Source organism: Penicillium cosmopolitanum (assembly GCF_028827165.1).
Source record: "Penicillium cosmopolitanum strain IBT 29677 chromosome Unknown utg000011l:1.0-3548175.0:1.0-3550911.0, whole genome shotgun sequence".
Taxonomy (NCBI): domain Eukaryota; kingdom Fungi; phylum Ascomycota; class Eurotiomycetes; order Eurotiales; family Aspergillaceae; genus Penicillium; species Penicillium cosmopolitanum.
In genome coordinates, this window is record NW_026622681.1 from 2836247 (window position 1) to 2860514 (window position 24268).

Consider the following 24268-nt stretch of genomic DNA (forward strand, 5'->3'; position numbering starts at 1 on the left):
GCTCTGTCAACCGTACACTATACACTACACTTACACTGTAGGCATACTCCGTACTCGGCACTCACCTCAGCCATGTATGCACGTCTGCACTTTCTCTACGCCACCCCCTAGAACCGCGCGGGCGGTAGCGCACTCCACGGGCCCCGAGTGGGGATGAAGTCTGTGTAGACTAACCAGAAATGGAGACGATCAGATCTCACACATCTCCGAACTGTCCATCGTGTCCATCTTGTCCATCGTGTACAGTACCAGTACCAATTACCATTACCGTACCCCTGGACCTGGACCGCAGCAACCACCAGCACACCCCATTCTCTTTCCCCCCCCCCCCCGACTTTCTCTCTTCCTCTTTCATCACTTCGCGATATTTCCTTTCTTTTTTCTTTTCTTTTTTTACGCCATACACTCCTTTTTGATTCGATCTGATCTACCCCCGTCTTTCCTTAACTACCGGGTTTCTTATACTGCTGTTCCTGTTTGATTTTCCAACTGCTCCGACTTATTCCACCATTCATCGCCTCATATAATCACAATACACCACAACAACCACCCTCGTCAAACACCCACCGCATGTCTCTATCCCTCTGATATAGCCTCCTGCCTTCCTCGCTGCCCTCTCCTTCTACAGCGATCTCCCTTCCTCCCACTTATACACTCCTTTGTATCTATTCAACACTCCTTCCCGCCGCCATGAGTTATATCCACCCCTCATGGAACTATCCCGCCCACTCGGGGATCCCAATGGACCACAACATGGCCTACGACCCTTCTATGATGCCCCCGCCGATGATGCATCCCATCGATGGCTACCTCTACCCTCATCCGCCTATGGAGATGATCGATTACTATCACCAGCCCATCATGGACTATGACGAATACACAGAGAATCTCTCACGCCCGCGTTTGACCAAGGAGCAGGTCGAGACCCTTGAGGCTCAATTCCAGGCTCACCCCAAACCGAGCAGCAATGTGAAGCGTCAATTGGCTGCTCAAACTAATCTGAGCCTGCCACGCGTGGCTGTACGTCACCACCCCTGCCGCCCACCACATTCCCCGTCAAGAATCCGTGCTAATCATCCCATCATAGAATTGGTTCCAAAATCGACGCGCCAAGGCCAAGCAGCAGAAGCGCCAGGAGGAATTCGAGAAGATGCAAAAGGCCAAGGCCGAGGCCGAGGAGGCCGCCCGCCGAAAGTCCGAGACCTTGGATCAACATCTGTCTGAGTCGCGACAGTCGTCCTCCGCCCCGAAGGAAGAGTCCGAGCAGCCTCCCACCCCAAAACAATCCTCTGCTACCCCCACCCCTACCCCCGAGAACGTCACACACTCCGATTCCCCGTCCAAGGGGAAGCACCACAAGACGAAGAGCGAGTCAGCTCGCGAGGCGACGTTCGCATCCCTGCAGCGGGCCCTCAATGCAGCCTGTGCGGCGCGCACCCGTTTCTCCCGTAAAGGCTCCCGCAAGCCGGATTCCGTGCCAGAGGAAGAGCCCATCTCACCCACCACCATGGCCCCGCCTGCCGCGGCCCCTCAGTCACACGAAAGCAAGAGGCAACCGATCTACAACTCGGGGTACGCCGACTGGGCTGGCGTCAAGGATGAACCTTCCTGGGAACAGTCCCAGCCTCAGCCCGAGACATCCTCATTCCACCCCGCCAACCAATCCATTCCTGAGGTGCCCACCTCTTCTCACTCTATACAGCAAAATGCAAACGCCTACTCGGGAGCCCAATACCAGACCGAGGAGTGGACGGAAGCCCATAAGGAGCACATGTCCCCTCAAAACATGGGAGCGGATGCCGGCATGGGCTACAACATGCAATACCCCATGCAGGCACCCGATATCTCCGTTTCTCGACGGGAGTCGTCCGATGCTTTGTCCACCACCCTGAACGGCATTGGAATCTGTACGTCTGAGTCGGGTATGCCAGCGTTGAACAGAGCCGGTGGATCGTCTTGGGAGAAGTCCGGTAAAGAACTCGATCTCGCCGCGAGACGTAAACGCCCCCGCCCTGCTGCAATTGGCACTTCCAACACCCGTTCGTTGGCCGCGTCGACTTCCATGTCTTCCCTGTCGCCTACCAACCGGGTTCCAAGCTCCGGTGCCGGAAACTCGATGAGACACTCCAAGTCGGCCCAGAGCCTCAACAACCGGTATGCCGGTGTGCGGAAGGCCTCTGCTGCTCAGCGCTCCCCGTTGAATTTCACTTTCGCCGAGTCCGGCTCCATGAAGTCCAGCAAGGCCGAGATGCTGCGGCCATCCGTCTCATCCACAAATCTGGCTCCGCCAACCCCCTTGACACCTCAGGACTTCCAACACTTCATGCCCGCCTCGCCGACTGAGAGTAACTACTGCCTTTCGGCTCACTCCACAACTCAATTCTTCCCGACCTCTCAGCCCATGCAAGTCAACATCGCCTCTCCTCCTACTACCCCGCTGGACATCTATTCTCCTTTCACATATCAGAACGTTGCCCCGCCGATGTCTGCCCCGGCCCAGGTCTCGACCTTCCCGGAGTACGTCAGCTGCGATCCGGTCCCCATGTCGGCTCGAAGCTGGGCAGACACGGGCTCGCTCTCTTCGCCGGAATTCCAGAGCGGTCTGCAAGTACCACACTCCGCCACCGTGTCCCCCATTGGTTACGATGCGGCTGTTGAACACACTGGCCAGGCCTTTGGGATGGAGCCTGTGTCCGGGTCACCGTCACTCATCTATTCGGTTGAAGACGTTAACCAGGCAGGGTCGATGGATGAGAGGAAACAAGCTGAGTTCAGGATGCATGACTTTGCCGAGCAGCAGCATGATGGCTACTCTGCGCATCTGGCTTCGGTCCACAGGCCGAAGGCATACACGTTTGCCAACAACACGACTCCGATCAACTATCCCTCCTAATGGTCTTCCTCGTCTAGATGGATATGAATGAGAAATGTGCCGCGATAAATACGCTTTTTGTCTGGGACGAACCGCCACGCATCGTCTCGCCCCTGCGATTGTTTATTTTTTGATTTATTTCTGTGATATTTTGCCCTTGGTATTTTTTTGTGGATTCCAACCCTCCGTACGCGGAGAAAACACTGTCACTTTTACCCATTTTTCCTTCACTCTTTCCTACATATGCTTTCTCTTCTTCTGTCTGTTTATTGGGTGTGGTTCCACCGGGGTTCTTACATATTCGGAGCAATCTTTGCATTTGTGCTTATTGGCCTGGGAATTTATATTTGGTGTCCGATACGACCTTTTAATTCTGTTGAGTTCGCACTTGTCGACTCAAGATTACATTTTTTTTTCACAAAACTATTCACTTCTCACACAAACACCTCTTATTCTTCATTGCTCTTGGTTATCTCCCACTTTTTTGGAACGGACTTTGTATTGGGATTTGGATCTTGCATATCAGCACTTGGCTCTTTGATACATACTGTCACGTCTATAACTTTCTTCTCTTTCTCTTGTTTCTTTTTGATCTCTTGTTTTCCCTGTGTCATAATCCAAGAAAGGGGGGGGGTGATGTCTGTCAAATAAAGTCGTTTCAGCAAAATATGTCCTGTTTCCACCAATGCCCTCTCCTCTGCTCTACTACTAGTAAACCAATCCTAGATAGTATCTTAATCTCCGAAATTCATCCAGCCGACCTGGGGGTGGTGAGCACGTGTTCTACTCGACTGGACTGCCGGTCTCCCTCAACTTCAACTTCCCGACTCCACTGCGGGGCTCTTCGTCATCACCTGTCATCCTCGTTTATTTACTATACCCGTGGACTACCTAAAGAACAGAACCTGCAAGCTAAGAGCCGTTTCTTTTTCTCTTGCTATAAAGAGCCGATGCCGATCTCTAAACTCAAAACTACTTTTCCTGCTCGAAGGCATCCTCCACCTTCATCCCTTCGGCAACCACTTTCACTATCACTATCGCTACCGTTTAACGGAAGCTCAAGTGTATACTTCTTAGCCAAATGAAGTTCACAACACTTACCCCGGCCCTATTGGGTCTCACTGCCTCGGTGGCTGCCTACACTGTGGAGTACTCGACAGAGACGGGATACTTTTTGCAGGATGAGAGCTCAACTGATGCATCGACCTTTGATTATGTATGACCTTCCCAAATAACTACTACTTACTACATCCAACTTTCGACTATGTCGGGCTTGTTTCAAGCTATTTGGACATTGGCCTCATCTGATCATATCTAATCTCTTTTCTCTCTCTTCTCTGTCTAGGCGGCTGTTAATTTCGGTCTGATCAATCGCACATACCCCGCAGACAGCCATTTAAAGAAACACCGCGACTACTCCCAGTGGGAACGCTTCTACCACCAGGTCCAGAAGCTCAACCAAGACTCACACAAGGATATCGAGTACAAGGTCCTCTTCCTTGGTCGGCACGGCGAGGGCTATCACAATGCCGCGGAGACTTTCTACGGCACACCGGCATGGAATGTAAGTACCGCCTCCATTTCCCCCTTTATTTGCCCGCGATCTCCCCGCGTATGTGGGGATTGAGAGGAGGGGAACGTAGTATCGATCTACAACAAACCTCCTCCATCTCCGCGAAAATAAACCCACCTATCAAATTCCACACAGAGCCAATAATTGAATTGAATTGACCTAACACATTTTCTCAGTGCTACTGGGCCGAACTAGACGGAAACAGCACAACCACCTGGAAAGACGCCTCCCTAACAGAAAACGGCATAACCCAAGCCCTAAAAGCACACAATCTATGGCAAAAGCTCATAAACGAACAAAACATCCACACACCAGATAACTACTTCGTCAGCCCACTCACCCGAACCCTCCAAACAGCAAACTACACCTTCACAGATCTATCCCTGCCCCGCTCCGCAGCCCCCTTCAACCCCCTCGTCAAAGAACTTTTCCGCGAAGGTATCAGCATTCATACCTGCGATCACCGCTCTAGTCGAAGCTATATTCACAACTTGTTTCCCAAGTGGGCAATTGAGGCCGGTTTCACCGAGGACGATGAACTTTGGAACGGGGTAACGGGTGAAACGAGTGCTGCGCAGGATGTGCGAAGCACGACAGCGCTGAATGAGGTGTTTTTTACATCTGCATCGGAGAAGGATGAGGCGGTTGTTTCGGTGACGGCGCATTCGGGGGGAAATTTCTTCGATCCTCAGGGTTTTGGGGCATAGGACTTTCTCGCTTAGTACTGGTGCTGTCATTCCTGTTCTTGTTAAGGCGGAGAAGAAGGGGGGTGGTCGGGGTCCTGTGACGAGTTCGAGTGTTGCTTGGACGGATAGTCCTCATTGTACGGTGCCGCCGGTTACGTCTGTTACTGCTTGTGTTTGTCCTTCGAGTGCGGTGCCGGTTACGACGCCTTTGGTTACGGATCTTTAGGGGAGGTTGGAAAAAGGGTTTGGGTTTGTTTTTTTTGCTGTTGTAGATATGAGATATGCTGGTTTTCTTTTGCTAGGGAGATCTTTTTATCTTCTTTTCTTTTCGTTTCTTCTGGGAAGTCCCGTCTTTGGATAGATCGTTTTATAGACGCAGCCTCTATGGTTCTATTGGGAGTTAGCTAGTTCAAGCTTCGCAATGCGGAGACGGCCGGGAGGCTCAATTATTGTATAGTCTACTGATCAACACTACTAGCATGCAGATAGCATGAGAATTTTCATGCAGCTATATACCCAGGTGGTGCTATATACCCAGGTGGTGTTGTCTGGGTAATTCATGGGGCCTCTGCTTGACCTTCCACATTATAACCAAGGTACAGATTACATTGGTGCTACTACCAGTAGATAAGAATCCACATTGCGCAGACAGTTAAGTCAGAGAGTTATGTCCCCCGCGGCTAATTCAACCATATCAAAAAAGTTCATCTCCATCACCCCACCCACCAACAAACAACCCGACCGCCGCACCCTTTTGGTCGGGATAATGGCAAAACAAAAGCAAAAAGTAAGCGTCCCCGGGAAGGCTCGAACTTCCAACCTCTCGATTAACAGTCGAACGCGCTAGCCAATTGCGCCACGGAGACTTGCTTGTTGAAGAGTGGCGGTATCTTTAGATTAATGAGGGGAAGGCCTTAAATTGATCAATTGCGGATAAATCATGGGCCAGTTCCTACAAAATCTTCTTATGGTTTCTGTATGCTAGGAATGATAATTATCGCGCATTCTACGGATAGTGGTGACCCACATCGGAAATTCTAAAGATCAATCTATAGAAGGCGGTCTGTGGTGATGAATTGATATTGGGTAAATTTTTTTTTTTAAAAAGGGCCTTTTTCATTATGGGGCAGAATCGCGGGTTTAGCCTTGAAGTACAAATCCATGCTTAACTCGTTGGTAAATTCGCAATGGGGTATAAGAACTAGATCATCTGAAATGCATGTATATTGGATTTATCTACAAGTACCAGCCGTCAACTTGGATGTGATCGCGTGATAGATTTAGTCAAAAGTGTCCCCCTAGGTGGGCCGAATATATATTCAGAAGTTCTACTAGTATACTAACTAGTCCTGGTACTGCTATTAAGTACCTAGGTAGTGTCCCTTCCAAGTTCAAGTTCTAATCCCTGGAACTTGCCAACTTGAATCACGATAATCCTTTCAAGGTCACTTCTAAGGTTCCTTCTTGCATCAGAGATTCAATGGGTAGACTGTCGACTCGATGTTCTCCGGATATACTAGCCCCCCTTGTTTCCGAACTTCATCCATTACCTTCATAATCGCGATACTCTCATCCCAAGGAAGGGTGTCACTCTCAAGCTTCCCGTCACGTAAACAACGAGCGACCTCATCAGCCTCCCAAAACATGCCGCGCGCACCACCGGGAATAGGCATATGGACATCCTGGATTGTTGCCGGGTCTCCTGACCCACTACTCGGCACCACGCGGTATCGCTCTGGACCGTAAGCAGGGCCGAAGATCAGGATATGGCCCTTAGTTCCCTGAATCTGAATGGAGGGACCCGCAGAGCCACGGTTGTCTGGATCTGTGGCCACGCGGAAGGCCGTCATTGCCACAGCCTCGGAGGTTCGGTTGGAAAGAGCCGATGGCGTTGTTGTAGGAAATGTTATGAGCATGGTTGTCGATTCGTCCGCTCCAGTCTGAGGATACTTGGACATATGCGACACGATTTGGGATGGCTCTTTCCGCTGAGAGCGAGGTAAAGTGTGGTAAAGAATTTGGAATACCCAGGTAAGAGCATAAACACCCACTGTAAGAAGGTTAGCTAACTATACATGAAGCCCCACGAACTGGGAAATACATCAAACTTACAGTCAAGCAAGGCACCACCAGCCAGGTCCTTGTTAACCATGCGATGCGAAGAGTCCCAAGAAGTCTCAGGTTCTTCCCCGATACTCAAGTCCGAGACCACACGCAAAACCTCGCCAATTGCTCCGGACTGCACCAGGTGTCGCACTTGGATGCTAAGCGGAAAGTATCGGGTCCACACAGCTTCCATGAGAAAAAGACCTTTCTCCTTGGCAGTTTCGCAGAGAATCTTGGCCTGGGCTGCGTTCACGGTGAAGGCCTTCTCACAAAGAACATGTTTTCCGGCTTCGAGTGCTAGCATTGCATGCTGAAAGTGGTGTGAGTGTGGGCTAGCCACATAAATTGCTTGCACATTACTATCATTAACAGCTTCTTTGTAAGATCCGTAGGTTGCACATGGTGCGGGAACTTGGAGCCTTTCGACGAATGAATCCGCCGACGATTTGGAGGAAGATGAGGCCACGGCGACTACTGTATGGGTGACGTCTGTAACTCCTCTTTTTGTCGGATCCAGCAACAAATCTTTCACAAAGGCTAAAATTCAACGAAGTTAGCTTTTCCTTATTCGCGAGGAGTTTTGATCGAGTTTATTTATCTCACTTTCTGCAATTCCGCCCGTGGCTAAGGCACGTCAAACTGGAAGTCAGCACTAGTAAGAGCAATTCAATGCCGGTAATTCGAACAAGATTATCGGACATACCAAGAATGCCCCATCGAAGATTAAAAGGCATGGTTGAACTAGAAGATTGATCTGAGGTTGAGTGAATCTGTGCTAATTTGATACACCACGACTGAAAGATTATTGATGGCAATAGAGAGGGGGCAAGCTAATGTATTTATAGTGGACTGCAAACCTTGGAGCTTTGACTTCAACTATGGTTCGAACGCTCATCTCCAATCGGCCTGTCTGGTATCTGTTCCGCTTTCTCCAGAAACATTTGAAGCCTAGTTTACTACGGAGTACTCACTCCGTAGAGGAATCGATGCATTCATGGATTACAACCAATTATAACCCGGTGGTTTGCCCCGCTTTGAACTTTGCCATCGCCTCGACCTGCCACACTCCAGATTGCTGACATCAGTCTTGACAGGCGGGTTCTACCGACCAGCCCGAGTCAGGTCAATTCAACCATCCACTTTGAATGTTTCTTCTCCATAAAATGCGTGTACCAACTCCATGAATGATATGGAAAAATTGCCCCTCCTTCTCTCTCGTCCAATCGGAGAGCCTGAGGCAGAGCACTTCTTCCAACAATCGGATGATCCGGCTAAATTCCTCGACTGAGTAATCAAGCGCAAAGCACTAAATTGACCAGGGGAAGGCCTGGGCATGAAATTCATGAACTATCAACCAAGACTCCCGTTGGCCGTATACGCGGAATAGGCAAAGATGGAACAACAACAAAGAAAAAGCGACCGCAAGACATCTCCCCGTTCTCAACATGGGTGCACAAATTGCCGCCGAAGCAAGGTCAAATGCGATGAGCACAAGCCAATTTGCACCCGGTGCTGGCAGAAAGATCTGCAGTGCTCGAGCAACTTTCAACTGAAATGGGAATCGAGCTACCGTGATCGTGGGGTCGCCTTTGGCAGGTCTGGGCTCTGGGGCAAAAATGCACCCAAGAATCGACAGTCTCCAACGCGCTCGACAGAATCAGACCCAGCCGTCCAGGAAGAGACTACATGGCTTGCGACTCCGACTATTCAATCCTGGACATTCCTTAACAACGATGTGTCCTTAATCCGACGACTTTATGATGAAGAGCAAGGCCACACCAAACGACAGCTTTTGCCAGCGTTCGATGTCAAATTGGCAATTGGTGAGCAAGGGCCTCGTGAGCCAAGTCTATCAACCTCGAGGTCAAGTTCTCCTTCCGGTCTGTTAAAGGGTGTAGACAGGGCGTCAGTGCAGACCCTTCCATCATCTCTATCGATTTTCCCATCACTGGATGAGATAGGAAACCGCTCGTTGTTCGACTACTATATCAATCATATGTGCCCTAGGACAGTGCATAGCCCTCTTTCACAATCGCCATTTGCATCAGTTATACTTCCCTATTGCGCATCAGCTACGCCCACAGTTCTACGCGCAATCCAGGCCCTGGCCGCCTGCCATTGGGCCCAGTACGACCCTCAATATACCAACATCAGTCTACAATTAAAGTCGCGAGTTCTTAGAGAATTCCGAAAACAAATCAGTGTTGACCGAGGCGCTTTGTTAGCATCAGACCCTGAAATCTTGGTAATCGTGATGTTTTTATGTATGTTCGATATTGTGGATTACTGTAACCCTCAATGGATTGTTCATCTCCAAGGAGCGAAAGATATTATTCGACTTCGAAGACGACAACTGCAGATTTCAACCCGCGGAAATGGAGACCTGCAGCAAGATGAAGTGTCTTCATTTGTGGAGCTTTTCTTTGCCTTTCAAGACGTGATGGGGCGAACAGCTTGTGCGAAAGCAGACCTTTTCGGCCCAAGATACTGGGATGAAACAGATACAACGATCAATCCATGGATGGGGTGCAGTCCTGCGCTTGTCTCAATATTATTCTCGGTGATGGATCTCAGTCGGTCACGACAGTCCATGCTCTTGAGTGATGACCTGATGACATTTGAGACTAGAGCTGCCACGTTGAAAAACAGGCTCGAAAGGCTCGAGCAACAACCCCGTACCAATGAAAAAGACCAGTCAATCACTAGAATTGCCGAAGTAAAGAAACTCTCTTGTATCGTTTTTCTGAAATGCGCGCTATATGGCGGGCGACCATCGGACCCGGAGATCAAGATTTTGGTAAGAAAGATAATGACGGAGATTCAAGAGTTACTAGCATTGGAAGCAGTATGCCAACTTATCTGGCCTCTTTTCGTTGCTGCTGTGGAGTCGGATCCGCTTGACGTTGAGCCTTTGTCTAATCCAGAATCTGCTTCATTTACCAATGGGAGAAGGCTTGTGTTGGAATTACTCGAATCAATGGCCATGAGTAGTGTCTCGAGTGTTCATCGGACACGTGTGGTTATTGAGCAGGTTTGGAATTCCCGAGACTTCAGCATATCAAAGTCCTCGGAGCCTGTACGAACGTCTACCTCGGATTTAAATGACTGGGAGCAGTATGTTGTACCAGTGAGTGATGCTTTGAGTCTGGTCTAGATTCGGATATCGGAGCTTTCCAAGGCGGCTTCTGAGGTTCCAATCAACAATATTTAACGCGAAATGAAAGTTAAACCTTGGAAATGACCAAATATTTCCAAGTACCATCCTCTACCCGGATTCTTGACCACAATATTCGTTATATCATCCACCCCGAAAAGAGCTTAGTCCCGGTCGCGCGAGATCGGGACGTAACGTATATCGCATTCTGCTATCAGTTCATACCGTGCCCAGAAACTGGCTTCAGTGAAGATAGGAGACTGCTCTTGGGTAAGCCCAACTCCAGAAAGTCATCGACCTCCTGGTCAAGCCTGTTTAGAAACGACTCCCCCGTCCAAACGGGCTTCCATCCAATAACTTTCCCTTTCTCACATAGTACTTTCGGGCTTGAATCCCATTAGTAAAACCATTTAGCTAAAGCAATGATTGAGCTAGTTAACTCGCCTTGAGTTCCACATGCTGTGGGCAAATCTAGTCGGTACTCCAACTGACTCGGCCGCCATTTCGTCAGACGGCCATACCTTAGTGGATGCCGTTGTGACCAAGCCCCGTGCGTGGAGGTTTGCAGCAAGTCGATCCATAATGTCCCACCAAGAGACGACGTGCGAAACAAGGAAATAATGGCCATTTTCACCGACTGGAAGCTCCTTACCCAAGAAAATAGCCTCAATAAGCTGACCATAAAATTTCGCAACATCTGAAACATGTGCCAGAGTAGCGTCCTTCTCACCGGTTAGGCTATTCATCTTATGTAGGGAAGATTACTTTGTAGGAAGTACTCACTCGGCTTTTACCAAATTTGTATACTTGCTTGTACTTGATACTAGCCTGGATAAGAGCTGGTATCTGAGGCGAGAGCTGGTTCCATGTGCCAGAGCCACGGCCATCTCGTATTCGGTCAGCGTACTCTCATAATGTGAAGTTGACGATATAGGAGAAAGTGTAGCTTACGAAGCGTTGGGGGGGTAGATTAGGAAGCCGGTGACGCCGGCCTTTTTCGTCTGTTCGATGACAAACGTATCAACCTCCCGCACGACATAGGTATCCCTGGACTGCCTCTCAAGGTCGAAGACGTTGTCAGTGTCTTTCACCTCTCCGAATGGCCAGTTTGTATTTTCATCGAAGGCCGAAAGACCTGTCGTCTGTATGAAAAAGACCTCCTTCCCTGTTGCTTCACGTTGATTCTTTAGCCCTGAAATAAGACTCGACGCAATCTGCGAGTCAATGGAAGTTGCGTTGTTGATGACCAGATCAACTGCGTAGGCAATAAAACAGATATGGTCAGAACAAAGAAAGTGTTTTAGAATTTACATAAAGCAGTGCTTACTATCATTGGAGAGCAAGTAATCTGTTACAGCAGTTTCATCGCTGAGATTCAACTGGACAACACTGACATCCAGCTTTGTCAAGCTGTGGGCCTGTTCCAGCGAACGCACGGCTGCATGGATGCTCAAGGTCTCAAGAGAGCCGCCTCTTTTGAGACTCAAAATTTCAGCGACAATAGAGCCCCCGCTATGTTGAAGTCAATGCATTTCAAAAGTAAGGATAGGATAAAAAGATGCTGGAAACTTACATGTAACCAGATGCGCCTGTAACCAGAACGTTAAGAGGCATTATGATATCCTGTGAGCTAGGACCTGGCGAATGAAAGACAGAGAAAAGTACTAGGAGTTTTACGAGGCTCTGCTGTGTAGCCCCTTTAAATAAAGGCAAGATTCAAAAATTTGACGGGTCTTTTCCAAGTCGTCGAGTCCCAAGTTAAACTTATAGCTACTCCCCAGAAGATTGCGGGGATGACGTATTGTCGTTGCATGACTCGCGGGGATCAGCGGACTCAATGAATCGATGTTACTCACTCTTCCAAGTACTCAGTCAGTGTCGAACTGGCTCCCTTGTGTGCTGGCTTGGATAACGGAGATAAGATATTTGGCGATTCATTGTCACTCTTCAATTGGTATTCACGGCGGAGATAGGCGGACTTTACTGGGAAGGACCCATCGAGTGCGAGCCTTGTTTTTATGGGTCCTCGCCACCTTGGGGGGGCCTTACAGGCATGCCCATAGGTGTCACATAAGTGAAATCTATAGTAGAATTGGGAATATTTTCATATTAAATATGGCCCTTGAGACTTTCAAAAATTTCTGATTCATGGAGACACGATAAAAGTCAATTGAGGCAATTATAAAAAGAGATACAGTAGATAGCAAAGGAACATGGTCTCTAAAACACATCCAGGCTCAAAAATTGTTAGCTCTCCGAAGGAGGCTTCGGCTGATGTTTATTTCTCACGAGTTTTCTGGATCCACTCAATTGCATCCAGTAAATAAGGAACCTACAAGGTGGGTCAGCCATTGGTTATAAATTAAGGAAATTTCAAACTCAGGGTAAACTCACAAACCTAGAGGGGCTTTCAGTCGCTGGGAAATGGCCCAGGCCTTCCATGGCTTTGAAATTTGCGCCGTTGATCTTCTTGGCCGTCGCCTGGCTCATTTCAGGAGTAGTGCTCCAGTCGAATTCACCAGTCAGAAAATAGATAGGGCATTTCTTGACATTAATGCTCGCAACCCGGTCTCGAGCATCAAAGCCACCAAAATAGAAGTCAAGATCACCATGGAAAATCCCATATGCCTGAGCACTATAGAGGTGCCAGATGAGCTGCTTGTTTACCAGGGGCGCATTTGGAGCCATCATGCCGTAAATCCAATCAGGGTTGAAGAGGGACTGATTGACTAGCGGGGACTTATCATCGAATTGTCGCTTCATGGTCAAAAAGTCACATCCTTGCAAGGGAATAGTGCCACCTGCACCTACTTCCTCTGCTCTAATTGCTACCGCAATACATACCTGCCCGGCCATTGAGGCACCGCAGACGATGGGCTTGTTGAGCTTAAGAACCTTGATCATTTCACGAATACAACCGACATATGCTTCTTCAGTATTGGTATGATTCCCAGGTATGTGATTCTTACCTGGGAAGCTGCGACCATGGGCAGGTAGGTCAAAGGCGATCATCTTGCATTTTGCTCTCATGGACGGATCATTCATAACGTCGTGATATTGTCGGCTATCGCTTCCTGCAGTATGGAGAAACACGATCTCCTGAGGACCGGTACCACTGCTTTCATAAAAGACCTTAGTCTTACCCCAAACCGGGGGTTCAATGAAAACATATTTGCCAATAATGTGGTCTTCATAAACTTCGTGTTGCTGGTCAGCGGCAATTGGGCCATGTAAGCCCTTACGTATCAATTCCAGTAAACGTGTCGTTAGGTGGGCGAACTGGCTGTATTTGAGGCGGTCCCCATGGATGCCGGCACCGTCCTGCACGATGTTCATTCCCTGAGAATAGCATTAGCAAAGAAGTCTACCTCCAAAATAACACCCATTTTATCACTTGCCTGGATGCCAACAAAACTAGTATATGGCGCTTGTGGGCTTGCAGAAAAGTACTTCTCCCAGTGACTCGGCTGCGCCAGTAATACAAAGTCGGCAGAGGCTGAGGAGCCACGAGAGACAATGGTTCGGAGGCCCGGCTCAACAACGACGAGGATGGCCTGGTCCGAGCCAGTGGATTGGATGCCCATAGTCACCGGATCGTGGATTGCCTCAGTATCGATAAAAGCTTGCCATTGTTTGTCATGATTTAAAGTGTTGTTCAGAGTGGTGAAAGATGCGCCGAGTGCATCTGGTAGGGAGGCCCATGCATGGAGCTGATTGTTGGATGAGAAAGACATGTCGATGACCTTGATTAATCAGGTGAGATGAAGCTAATTGCTAAAGCGCCTTAATATTTCAGCATGGATGAAATATGTGTAATGCACGATTTAAGAGCAGTTGGGGAAAGGCTGATTTATAGCCATGCGGTCGGTCGGTTAGCAGTATACCTGGGTATACTTCAAGTTGTTGTACTCTTGTGCGGGTTCTCCAAAAGCCTCCCCAGCCCGGCCGAATACTATCAAGGGGAGAGGCCCAATATTTCCTTAGTTGCCGACTTGGTACCCTTAGCATTCTAGATTGTTACGCAGTTGCTTACAAAACTTGATCGAGCGAGTCCATGTAACCGAGTTTCCCGAATCAGAGAGAAAGTTGAAAGTATATCCCCAAGTTTCCCCAAAACCCCACATTCGGATGTCATGGAGCAAACCCCGAGTCACCAACCAGAGCTGCCAGCTGCAAGAAGCGGTGCTCGGATCGGAGCATACACGGTCATTGGGTCGTTCTTCCCCTCACAAATTCCCCTCCAGACATTATCGAACTGGAGTGGAAAACGAGCTGAGATTAATATCATTAGGTTGCAAGATCCTCCTGTGCTTGAAGTGTAAGGCATGAGCAGGTCTGCCCTCCTTCCAGTAAGCTGTCTGAGAGTTACCGACTACGCCATGTCAAACAGGATGCGGCATTCGGGTGTCGGCGACAGAATTTGTCGGTAATAGACGACAGATGCAACATTTAGGATAGAGGAGGCCTCGAAGGGGCTTTCGTTGAAGACCGGTACCAAATCTGCTGTATTCCAAAAAGAATAATTTCGACCTCCGAACCCCCTTACAGCCTAGATAGTTTCTCATTGACGACCATACCTCGTATATCTCAGAATAAACCAGTTTATAGGCACTATTGACTTCTACAATCCGTATTCTACTTCAAGACGGGATTTGAAGTCATACACCGTCAGCCATTCGCCACCAACGTACAGCATAGACCGATGCTCTAGGCTGCGAACATGTCTCTGGGTGAGACTCAAGTTCCCCAGGTAGGCTCGTCGATCCACTATCTAAAAGATCTTTGCTAAACGCTGTTCCTGAGCGAGTGGATTCTTCGTTGGTAAATTTTGGAAGATCTGCTGTAGTCATTCCATCTTGGCGATTGACGGAAAATATAGAAGCAAATTGGATGCGCAAGGATCTCTCAAGCCAGATCCAACCTTTTCCATCTAAGCTTCTCCATTTGAGGATGCTTTCTAGTTCTTTCAGGGTGAGTGGTCTTTGGGTAGATAGAACCCACGCCAGTAACTCATTCAATTCGTCCGCATGCTGAGGGTCATATTGGAAGGCTTCGGAAAAACCCCTCAGAATACGATTTACCATGTTTGAAAGGCCCCTCGGCGCTGTATGCAGGACCTTTTGTATACCCGAAACACTTCTCAGGCGAGTCAGCTCTTGGATTACCAACTCAACCCAAAGGAACTACAATTCATTAGCTCTCGGGACAAGACTGGAAAGAAGGGCGTCATTTCACAAACCATTCCCTGTGAATTAGCGGAGAGCTTCTCTGCAATCTCACTCTTGAAAGAAGTTGGAAGCTTCTTTAGATACATCGACCTTGAAACTCGCGTGTTGATGTATTGCACGATATCTTGCAGATTGTTTGCTTCAGAGACGTGGAGGGTAAGTACTTGAAGAAGCTCGATGAGGTCATTCATCTCCTCTGCGATTTGTGGTCGACCAAGCATCAGCAATTGAATGTGCCCAGTGGAAAGTAAATCCCTTGCCAGCTCGAAAAACTTTAATCGGTCCTCCACAAAGGACTCATCGAGCGCATCCAATAAGATATAGAAGATTTGATTCCTATTTTGCAATAAGCCAAAGAAATCAATGAAAAGTCTCTGCCACAAGGTGGATAGCGAAAGAGACGATGAGTTATCAGATTCATCGATGCAAGACTCGAGATATTCGGCGTACACGGGGTTGTTTTGTCCGATCTGAAATGCGATATCGCACAGTGCCTGGTGTACTTATCGTGTCTTTGGATTGTCATCTTTGAAGAAAAGAAGCCAATGGAGACCGCGTATAACGGGTCAATGTTTTCAAATGAATCTTTCAAATGATTCACTATGCTGCAAGCAATGTAGGATTTACCTGCTCCAGGGTTTCCGGATATCCACAAGACTGGGAGGGTGCGGTTGATCCAAGAAACGAATTCCTTTTGGTGTTTAACCCATTCACCGGTGTCGGGAATGCGACTTCGATCCATCGAGTTCAACCGGTCTTCTGCACTGGAGCTGGGTTGTAAGATCCGTTTAATCCCACTCGCTGCGCATGCTGTTGTTTTCCCTCTCACTTCCAGGTTCTCCAGTTGCTGGCTGATCTTGATCACGTTTTGATCCATTCGGGCAAGGGTTGAGCTCGTTTCCTTTGCTTGTGTAAGAGTTTCTGCTCCGACTAGGGCTGTCTCACTCTGTACAAGCTTGACAAACTTCGCCATTGCGACACTGGCGGCATCATTCCCTGACAGTATGTTTTTTCCGAACGAAACGAGCCATCCATGTTTGATTTCCTGCCGTGCAAATGCGACCACCTCGATCAAAGAGGCCAGGATCTCGGCAAGCTTTTGTCTCAAGTGCTGTGAAATCTCGTACTTGGCATAAATCTCCAGGCGATTCGTGAAATCCTGTATGTAATCCATAAGTCACCAGGTAAAATGTAAAATGAAGGAATAATGAGGTGAGTAAATACTTTCAAGGAAGACATGAGCTCAATGATGGCATCGTATTTGGATGAGACGCCCTTTGCCGCCTCAAGAAGAAGCTTGACGCCACCGAAGACAAGTGCACAAGGCCAGAAAACCGGTCCAGCTCCACTGGCCACCACTTTCCCAACCAACTCAACGGGTATCATGGCATAAGATTCCGGCACAACGTTCCGACAATCAGAATGGAGTTCTGCGGTATTTGGTTAGTTGTCAGTGCGCGCTCCCCACCTAGCCGATATGTTCCAGGGAGACCGCCAATCAACTCTTGAGATTTCGTGTTTTTATTCCAATATGATCTTGCCTGATGTCTCGCGTGTCAATTTCAGCCTTCGTATCTAGTACCCTGTGCTATACAATAAGGCAGCATATACAGAAATAAGGAAAATGGTGGCGAAGTATAGTGCCATCTTGATGATAGAGCATTAGCGCGTACTATGTATGCTCGTGAGTAGTGAATGAATAGATAATAAAGACAAGCAGTAGAGAATTAGTGGCGCAGGCTGGAAGTATCACAGTGCAAATACTATTATTGGGATGCAAAGTAAGTTCACATCACTGACACATAGGAAAGGTTGGAAATAATTCCAGCATTCCAGAGCCTAGACGCATGCCAACCCCTATATGAATACATTCCATGATGGCCGTCCGTGTAGAAAAAGTTTGAAGCTATTAACATACCGGAAAACATTTTCAAGCGTTTTTTCAGGAACAACAAACCTAGATATTGAATTAATGACTATGATCACACAATATATGTGTAATGCCCTCCCCGCGAGCCAGGACAGATTTTTCCAGCACACCGAGCAGCATAACAACACCGGTCAGCATAACAACACCGGTCAGCATAACAACACCGGTCAGCACAACAACACCGGCCAGCACAACAACACCGGCCAGCACAACAACACCGGCCAGCACAACAACACCGGTCAGCACAACAGGATTAAATCAACATCCTTCTGAAAATATATTTATTTCTATCTTGAGCAATCATCACTGCAAAAATGCGCTTCGCTCTTACCCTTTTGTGCTGCGCTCTTGTCACTGCGCTCTCCAGTGAAGATGCTCTGAAAATGTGGGGTAAACCAAGAGGTGGCAGCGAGGTTTCCCATGGCGGTAACAATATTGGGAATGGCGACGGTGGTGGGCTTACCATTAACACTGAGGGTGGTGATATTGGGCAAATTGGGATCGGGATTGGTTGCCTCCTCGGGTCTTGTCAGGTAGGATACGTTGATTTCAAACAGGTCGTATTAATACCAACATACTAACTAATTACTGCTCGATAGTGTGCGTCGGGCCTGACGTTTTGCAATGGAGCCTGCACCAACACCCAGAACTCTGCTAGTAACTGTGGTACTTGTGGGAATGCTGTGAGTTAGGCCATATTTTTATACCATATTTCAAGATTGACTTTTGGGTCGATGTGCTCATTGCTAACGTCTCTATAGTGCCCAGCTGGATCGACTTGTTCATCAGGCTCCTGCCAATGTACTGGATCAGGGAGCTTTAAGGCCCAGGCCACCTATGCTGTGGGGGCCTTACCTGAAGCTATTGCAGTGGGTGATTTTAACAGAGATGGCTATCTCGATATAGTGACTGCGAGTGGTTCTGACAATACAGTGAGCGTCTTGCTTGGGACTGGATCAGGGAGCTTCAAACCGCAGGTCACCTATGCTGTGGGGGGGAAGTACACTAGGCGTTGCAGTAGGCGACTTTAACGGAGATGGCCATCTCGACATCGTGGCTGCAAATTCGGGCGATGATACAGTGAGTCTGTTACTCGGCACTGGATCAGGAACTTTCCTAGCGCAGACTATCATTCCTGTAGGGTCCATCCCATTTGGTATTGCAGTGGGCGACTTCGATAGAGATGGCAATCTCGATTTTGTGACTGCAAATGCCGGTGACCATACAGTGAGTGTGTTACTCGGCACTGGATCAGGAACTTTCTCAGCGCAGACTACCTATGCTGTAGGAGCTTTTCCGGCTAGTGTTGCAGTAGGCGACTTCAACGGAGACAATCATCTCGATATTGTGACTGCAAATATTGCCGAAAATAACGTGGGCGTGTTATTTGGGACTGGATCAGGAACCTTTCAAGCACAGACTACCTTTGGGGTCGGGCAGTCTCCATTTGGTGTCGCAGTAGGCGACTTTAATGGAGATACCTTGATCGATATTGTGACCTCAAATGAGGATGGTACAGTGAGCATCTTGCTTGCGACTGGATCAGAGAGTTTCAAACCGCAGACCAGCTTTCCTGTGGGGCCGGCGCCATTAGCTGTTGCAGTAGGCGACTTTAACGGAGATGGCCATCTTGATATTGTGGCTGCAAATACGGGCGGCAATACAGTGAGTGTGTTACTTGGAACTGGATCAGGAAGTTTCTCAGCGCAGACTCCCTTCACTGTGGGGTTGGCCCCGCGTAGTGTTGCAGTGGGCGACTTCAACAGAGATGGCGCTCTCGACATCGCGACTGGGAATCTGGACGACGACACTGTGAGCGTTTTGCTTGGGATCTGCGCCAGTTAATTAGAGCCGAGGGGTCTTGAGGGTAGTTTGGATGAGGGCTTAAATGAGAGGAGATGTATGCAAATACAGCGATAGCAGGGGGTGGGCAATGAAGGGAGAGGTCACATCCATGACCGTGTATTGGAGAGCTATGCAAGGGCAAAATCAACCACATGTAGTAAATCTCGGGTCCCTATATTACGTGATAAAAATATTGGTTGGGGACGAATGGAATGTTTCTTAAAATATCTTAACTGGGTGAGTCGACCGAATGACACTATATGAGCTGCTAGATCATTGAAAGTAGAGATTCGAGCTGGCTCTCAGCTTCTGAAAAGGCCCTTGAGACTTGACTAATGGCAATAGATTATAGTAAAGAAGAAAAGCTTTTCAGTACCGCTTATATCTTCTGTTGGTCTCTTTATTGATCTCTATTTCCGAGCTCAACTCTTTCAACTGCCTCTTTAGGCTGGAAATGATTTCTTTCAAATTTTGTATTTCATTATAGCTTTCGGCCAATTGTTGCATACCATCCTGGATATTTTCATTCCGAATGTTTTGCTAGAGGAACTGATCTTCGACGGCCCTGGATTATATCATTAGCATGGCCCACCGGATACTGAAATAGTGCACAAGTCACCAACTTGACTCTTAAATGTAATCTAGATCAGATGGTGTAAGAACTTTTTGTACAATATGTCACCGATTGTTATCATAGACTTACCTTATGAGATCACTTTCGAGATGATCACCTATAATTTCCTCAGCCGGGATATTTCGGTCACGGTCAAAAACTTGTTGGCAAGACTCAAATCTGAATTGCGCTTCGTCTGCCATATGATTGATGTCATTGTAATCTATGTCATACTCTTCGTCGATGCTTAGCTTGCCACTCGCATACTGCGAGATATTGTCTTTGGTCGCTTCCGTGATGGAGGATTCCGCTGGTGTACAAGAATCAGGGTCGATAGAGAAAGGTTGTGAGAAGTACCCAGGCTACTCTTCGTATATTTCTTCCGGCATTGAATTTTTATATCTTCAGTACCGTCAGGTATCTTAGCTTAAGTTCTGGAGAAAATAGGTTGCTTCCCTAAATTTCGCTCTTTCAGCAACTAGACAACGGGAATCCATGTGCTATAAGGATTTATAACAATGAAACCGTTCGCCATGAAATTGGTTGCATTTTTCAAGACTCCGATCTTAATTTAGCATCAACAACATATTTATTACAGAAATTTCGATGATTATCTATTTGATAGTTCTCTCTAGATCTACCTAGAAAATAATTGACCATGATCATGCTGAAACACTTCAATAAGGTACAATGAGATGATCTACATTGAAATTTTCAGCCCTTCGAAATAATAGCCGAATCAACCCATAGATATTTCAAAAAGCCATTAGCGTAATCCGGACTTTATGCTCAGGTACTGATTAATTTCAAGGTTAACCCTTGACACGAATTCTTCCACTTACTAAAGAAGTTCAAAGCATTCTAAATCAAACCCAGTCGTATCAATTTTACAGCTCAAGTAGCATTACAATGATTTCTAGGATCGATATCGGGTCTTTAAAACACAGAAAGCATCTAATTTAGGTTTTCCGTCAACTACGACCCGAAAGTCCCCAATTCAACACCCACCAGGTCCACGTCCAGATCATAGAACACTGAACATAGTCTCGACCGGCTTTCCAGAGACTCTTCCAGGCAATTTCTCATAATAGTGTACCAAATATTCCTGACGAAATGAATATCGAATTTAGTCTCTTTTCACGCGCATCAGGTTTTCTCAAGTTCCTCATCTCGTAAAAATAGAACGATGGACATAATCAACTTAGATGTGGCAACTCTACCGCAAGTTTATATCTTCAAGGATATCACTACAGACCTGTATGTTACAGGCGAGGAAAGTCCATCACGCTGAAGAGTGTATAACTATGCGACCGATGATAGATCAGCCACGGTGCTCATTTAACGGCTGGAGTTGACTCAATGCAACATCAGACTAGTGAAGATGAAAGAAAGGATTGATGTTATGTCGGCCAGGCTCCCGGCTTTCCATGCGGCAGGGCAAGGAAAACCTTTTTCTATACTGGCTCTTTCACTCCTTTACAGTAATGTTCGAAATCAGATTTACCTTCAATCTCTCTTTCTTTATCTCCGGGCCCCCACCTCCCGCACACTAGTCCATATTAGGATATAGATCCGTCGGCTTTGCATTGTCTAGGTGCCTGCGGTAAATCATCGTAAATTACAGTATTCTCAAGATTTTGCCAAGGAGCCATTAGTCGTTCTAAATTATGTATTTCTCTCTAGTACTAACTCAAGACTACATAATGTTCTGGAGAGCAACGACGGCCTCAGAGTCTTTGGATAAAGATCCCCGAGCCACAGAGCTACAATAGTTTTCGAAATTAATTATACCTTTACGGAGCCTGAGGCCCAACTCACGAAGCTGATACCAGTATAAATTCATCTCTTTGAATACTAGGAACCCCGAAGATAGATTCATTTATAAAACTAGAGCATTTCAATAGCTGTAATGCTGTCACCCTTCGAAAAGTATACCCTATTGCATAACAATTTTCACCTCCTGTTGTTCATCTAAGCATACTCCGTCAATCTCCTAAACATCAAAATAGGCAAAACAATTTCGCGAATGATCACACATACCTCTCATCAGATCCGCAAGCAAAAGTCCATCAGGAGCAATCAACGGTGCACCTTAAGAATAATTAGTATACAGTTTGGTCAACTATAAGATATTTTCACCTCTTACCAGCAAACTCCAACACATACGACTCCCCATCAGGAACAGCTCGAGTCTTCTGGATCAAGCCCAGATCCGAATGCTGCTCATCGAACCAAAAAACCTTTTTCGGGAGCAGACTTCGATCCTCAACCAAGGCTCTCCCCAAGATCCAACCACTGGATTTCAAATAACCCTCTACCAGTGTGAAGACCGCAGGGGAAGTTGGGCCGAGCGACGCGTGGACGCGAGGTTCATCGTTGTTTTCGGGCAAAGCAACGGATTGGTTATTAATCTTAATGATGAATTCCCTTTCAATGCTTTCCATGTTGGCGATGGCTCTTTTTCGATGTGAGAGTAGTGGTAGATGGGAAAGGATACTTCATGATTTTGGATTGAGAATATGTGACGTGGGTCAGGCACTCGAAGCCTCAGGCATCATTTTGTAATCCATAGAATAAAAAGGAACAAGTAGCCATGCCATAGCGAAATCTCCCATTTTCGTGGAAAGACTAGTCAACTGCCATATGGTTCCTTCAACCCACGAGTTGACGGGACCGAATCAATAGATACTCGTGGCCTGTCGATTGTTATTTTCGTCTGGGAAGCTCTACTTGTGAAACAATTTTACACGGTGTATTCTTCTATCTATTCTCATACATAGTCCCCAGAGTCTACCGAGAGATACCAATAACTCTCTGAACAGCCTCATCATTCTCCATAGTAGTATCAATAACACCAGCAACCTTGAGAATATCAACAACATTCTCAATAACCTTGCGGTCCACACCACGCGTAGCATCCGTGAACTTGACATCCTTAAGCCACTCAGTAGCATCTTCCTCAATATAATTGCAACCAAGCTCGCCGGTACCAAGCAGCCTAATAACCTTATTGGTATCAGCCTCAAAGTCCTTAATTCCCTGATCAAAGGCCTGGAAAAGCGCCGCAAGACGCTCATCCTGCTCCGGGTTTGGGAACAGTGCTGTAGACGCAACAATCATCCACGATGGCCAGGGGGTGAAGATCTCGCCGATGTTCTTCAAAGGCGGGGTGGGAGTTTCGATCGTTGGGTGGAAGTATGGCTTCGTGGTGAAGTGCTCCCACATGAAGAACTCGGCTGATGGGTTCGGTGCTTGATCGGGGTTTTCCTTGTCGATACCGGTGACTCCGGCTCGTAGGGGTCCGAAGGGACCAAGGGGGACGGTTTCCAGTGAGTCTGATTTCCACTTTTGCTGTTGTGCGAGGACGAAGGACATGATGTGGGAACCGCTGTGAATACAAGGTTAGTTAGCTTCTGTCTGATTCGGGGAATCGAGTGTGTGAGTCCTTCCCTACCTTCCCAGTCGACTAACGCCGACTCTCTTGTTCTGCAAATCTGCTACTCCGTTGATTTCATCACGGTTGCGGCCCGTGACAATTGCCCAGCGCAGCGGGTTGTCGACCCAGTGGCCGATGACCTTGTATCCGCCCTCTGCTGGGTTCTGAGGCTGGGTCTTGCCAGTTAGACCAGCAACCCAGCCTTCGGTGAGGCCGATACAGAGATCTATTTCATTGCTGCGCAGCGATGTGATCATATGTCCCGTGCCGGCAGGAAATGGGGTCAAGACGAGCTTGAATGGGAGAGAGGCGACAGCAGGAGAGCGGAGCGCCAGGTGAAGGGGTGTGAGATAGTGCTCTGTATTATAATAACTCCAATGTTAGCTTATTGGTCTGCATGAAATCTTTTGACAGGCGAAGCTGCTGGTATCCATTCTCAGCAGGCTTCTCTTGGGGTTCTCTCCCATGATGTCGCAATCACGGTCGAACGGTTCACGGAGGGGTAGTTACCGGGCACATAGCCGATCCGAATAGTTGGCACAGTAGCCATTGTGAGTGCTTAGACTGTACAATTTGGTCAATGGGTAACCGCGGAAGAAATCACGGAGGGAAAAGAAGGAAAGTTTCTAGGATGGGACTGGGACTGGGCGTGGGGAAGGGACCGGCGATAAGCCGAAAGATCGGAGTGCATCGCGGGGCAGTTCCAGCTCTTCCCGAAACGGCGACCATTTTATTCCAGGGAGTATTTATCCACGTTATTAGTGGTACGTCTTGGGTTTTGATTGCTGGGTCATGTCTAGAATATATTATTAATGTCATTTCATT

The 24268-nt window shown here is 47.6% G+C and overlaps 10 protein-coding genes across 10 annotated transcripts; 4 read left to right on the forward strand and 6 right to left on the reverse strand.

Annotated features, from left to right (window-relative positions):
- Nucleotides 1–690: 690 nt before the first annotated feature.
- Nucleotides 691–2893, forward strand: N7509_012565 (homeobox domain-containing protein; the record flags this gene model as incomplete). The annotated part of the gene is made up of 2 exons (XM_056637202.1): nt 691–1020; nt 1088–2893. The coding sequence occupies 2 exons, from the start codon at nt 691–693 to the stop codon at nt 2891–2893; spliced, it is 2136 nt and encodes a 711-aa protein (XP_056483232.1).
- A 1060-nt stretch (nt 2894–3953) lies between these two features.
- N7509_012566 (phosphoglycerate mutase) lies at nt 3954–5357 on the forward strand (the record flags this gene model as incomplete). The annotated part of the gene is made up of 4 exons (XM_056637203.1): nt 3954–4088; nt 4218–4436; nt 4622–5098; nt 5199–5357. The coding sequence occupies 4 exons, from the start codon at nt 3954–3956 to the stop codon at nt 5355–5357; spliced, it is 990 nt and encodes a 329-aa protein (XP_056483233.1).
- Nucleotides 5358–6600: 1243 nt separating this feature from the next.
- N7509_012567 (Gfo/Idh/MocA family protein) lies at nt 6601–7971 on the reverse strand (the record flags this gene model as incomplete). The annotated part of the gene is made up of 4 exons (XM_056637204.1): nt 6601–7181; nt 7244–7774; nt 7841–7861; nt 7941–7971. The coding sequence occupies 4 exons, from the start codon at nt 7969–7971 to the stop codon at nt 6601–6603; spliced, it is 1164 nt and encodes a 387-aa protein (XP_056483234.1).
- Nucleotides 7972–8630: 659 nt separating this feature from the next.
- N7509_012568 (Zn(II)2Cys6 transcription factor) lies at nt 8631–10391 on the forward strand (the record flags this gene model as incomplete). The annotated part of the gene is made up of 1 exon (XM_056637205.1): nt 8631–10391. The coding sequence occupies one exon, from the start codon at nt 8631–8633 to the stop codon at nt 10389–10391; it is 1761 nt and encodes a 586-aa protein (XP_056483235.1).
- A 435-nt stretch (nt 10392–10826) lies between these two features.
- N7509_012569 (uncharacterized protein) lies at nt 10827–12005 on the reverse strand (the record flags this gene model as incomplete). The annotated part of the gene is made up of 5 exons (XM_056637206.1): nt 10827–10850; nt 10913–11129; nt 11343–11646; nt 11719–11903; nt 11965–12005. 5 exons carry the CDS (start codon nt 12003–12005, stop codon nt 10827–10829), a joined length of 771 nt encoding a protein of 256 aa, XP_056483236.1.
- A 765-nt stretch (nt 12006–12770) lies between these two features.
- On the reverse strand, nt 12771–14125 carry N7509_012570 (alpha/beta fold hydrolase; the record flags this gene model as incomplete). The annotated part of the gene is made up of 2 exons (XM_056637207.1): nt 12771–13730; nt 13802–14125. 2 exons carry the CDS (start codon nt 14123–14125, stop codon nt 12771–12773), a joined length of 1284 nt encoding a protein of 427 aa, XP_056483237.1.
- An 887-nt stretch (nt 14126–15012) lies between these two features.
- Nucleotides 15013–16793, reverse strand: N7509_012571 (Tetratricopeptide-like helical; the record flags this gene model as incomplete). The annotated part of the gene is made up of 4 exons (XM_056637208.1): nt 15013–15103; nt 15393–15574; nt 15631–16121; nt 16247–16793. The coding sequence occupies 4 exons, from the start codon at nt 16791–16793 to the stop codon at nt 15013–15015; spliced, it is 1311 nt and encodes a 436-aa protein (XP_056483238.1).
- Nucleotides 16794–18533: 1740 nt separating this feature from the next.
- Nucleotides 18534–19394, forward strand: N7509_012572 (FG-GAP repeat domain-containing protein; the record flags this gene model as incomplete). Its single annotated transcript, XM_056637209.1, has 1 exon — nt 18534–19394. The coding sequence occupies one exon, from the start codon at nt 18534–18536 to the stop codon at nt 19392–19394; it is 861 nt and encodes a 286-aa protein (XP_056483239.1).
- Nucleotides 19395–21886: 2492 nt separating this feature from the next.
- Nucleotides 21887–22451, reverse strand: N7509_012573 (uncharacterized protein; the record flags this gene model as incomplete). The annotated part of the gene is made up of 3 exons (XM_056637210.1): nt 21887–21894; nt 22048–22098; nt 22154–22451. 3 exons carry the CDS (start codon nt 22449–22451, stop codon nt 21887–21889), a joined length of 357 nt encoding a protein of 118 aa, XP_056483240.1.
- A 346-nt stretch (nt 22452–22797) lies between these two features.
- Nucleotides 22798–23993, reverse strand: N7509_012574 (uncharacterized protein; the record flags this gene model as incomplete). Its single annotated transcript, XM_056637211.1, has 3 exons — nt 22798–23395; nt 23462–23801; nt 23954–23993. 3 exons carry the CDS (start codon nt 23991–23993, stop codon nt 22798–22800), a joined length of 978 nt encoding a protein of 325 aa, XP_056483241.1.
- Nucleotides 23994–24268: the final 275 nt, after the last annotated feature.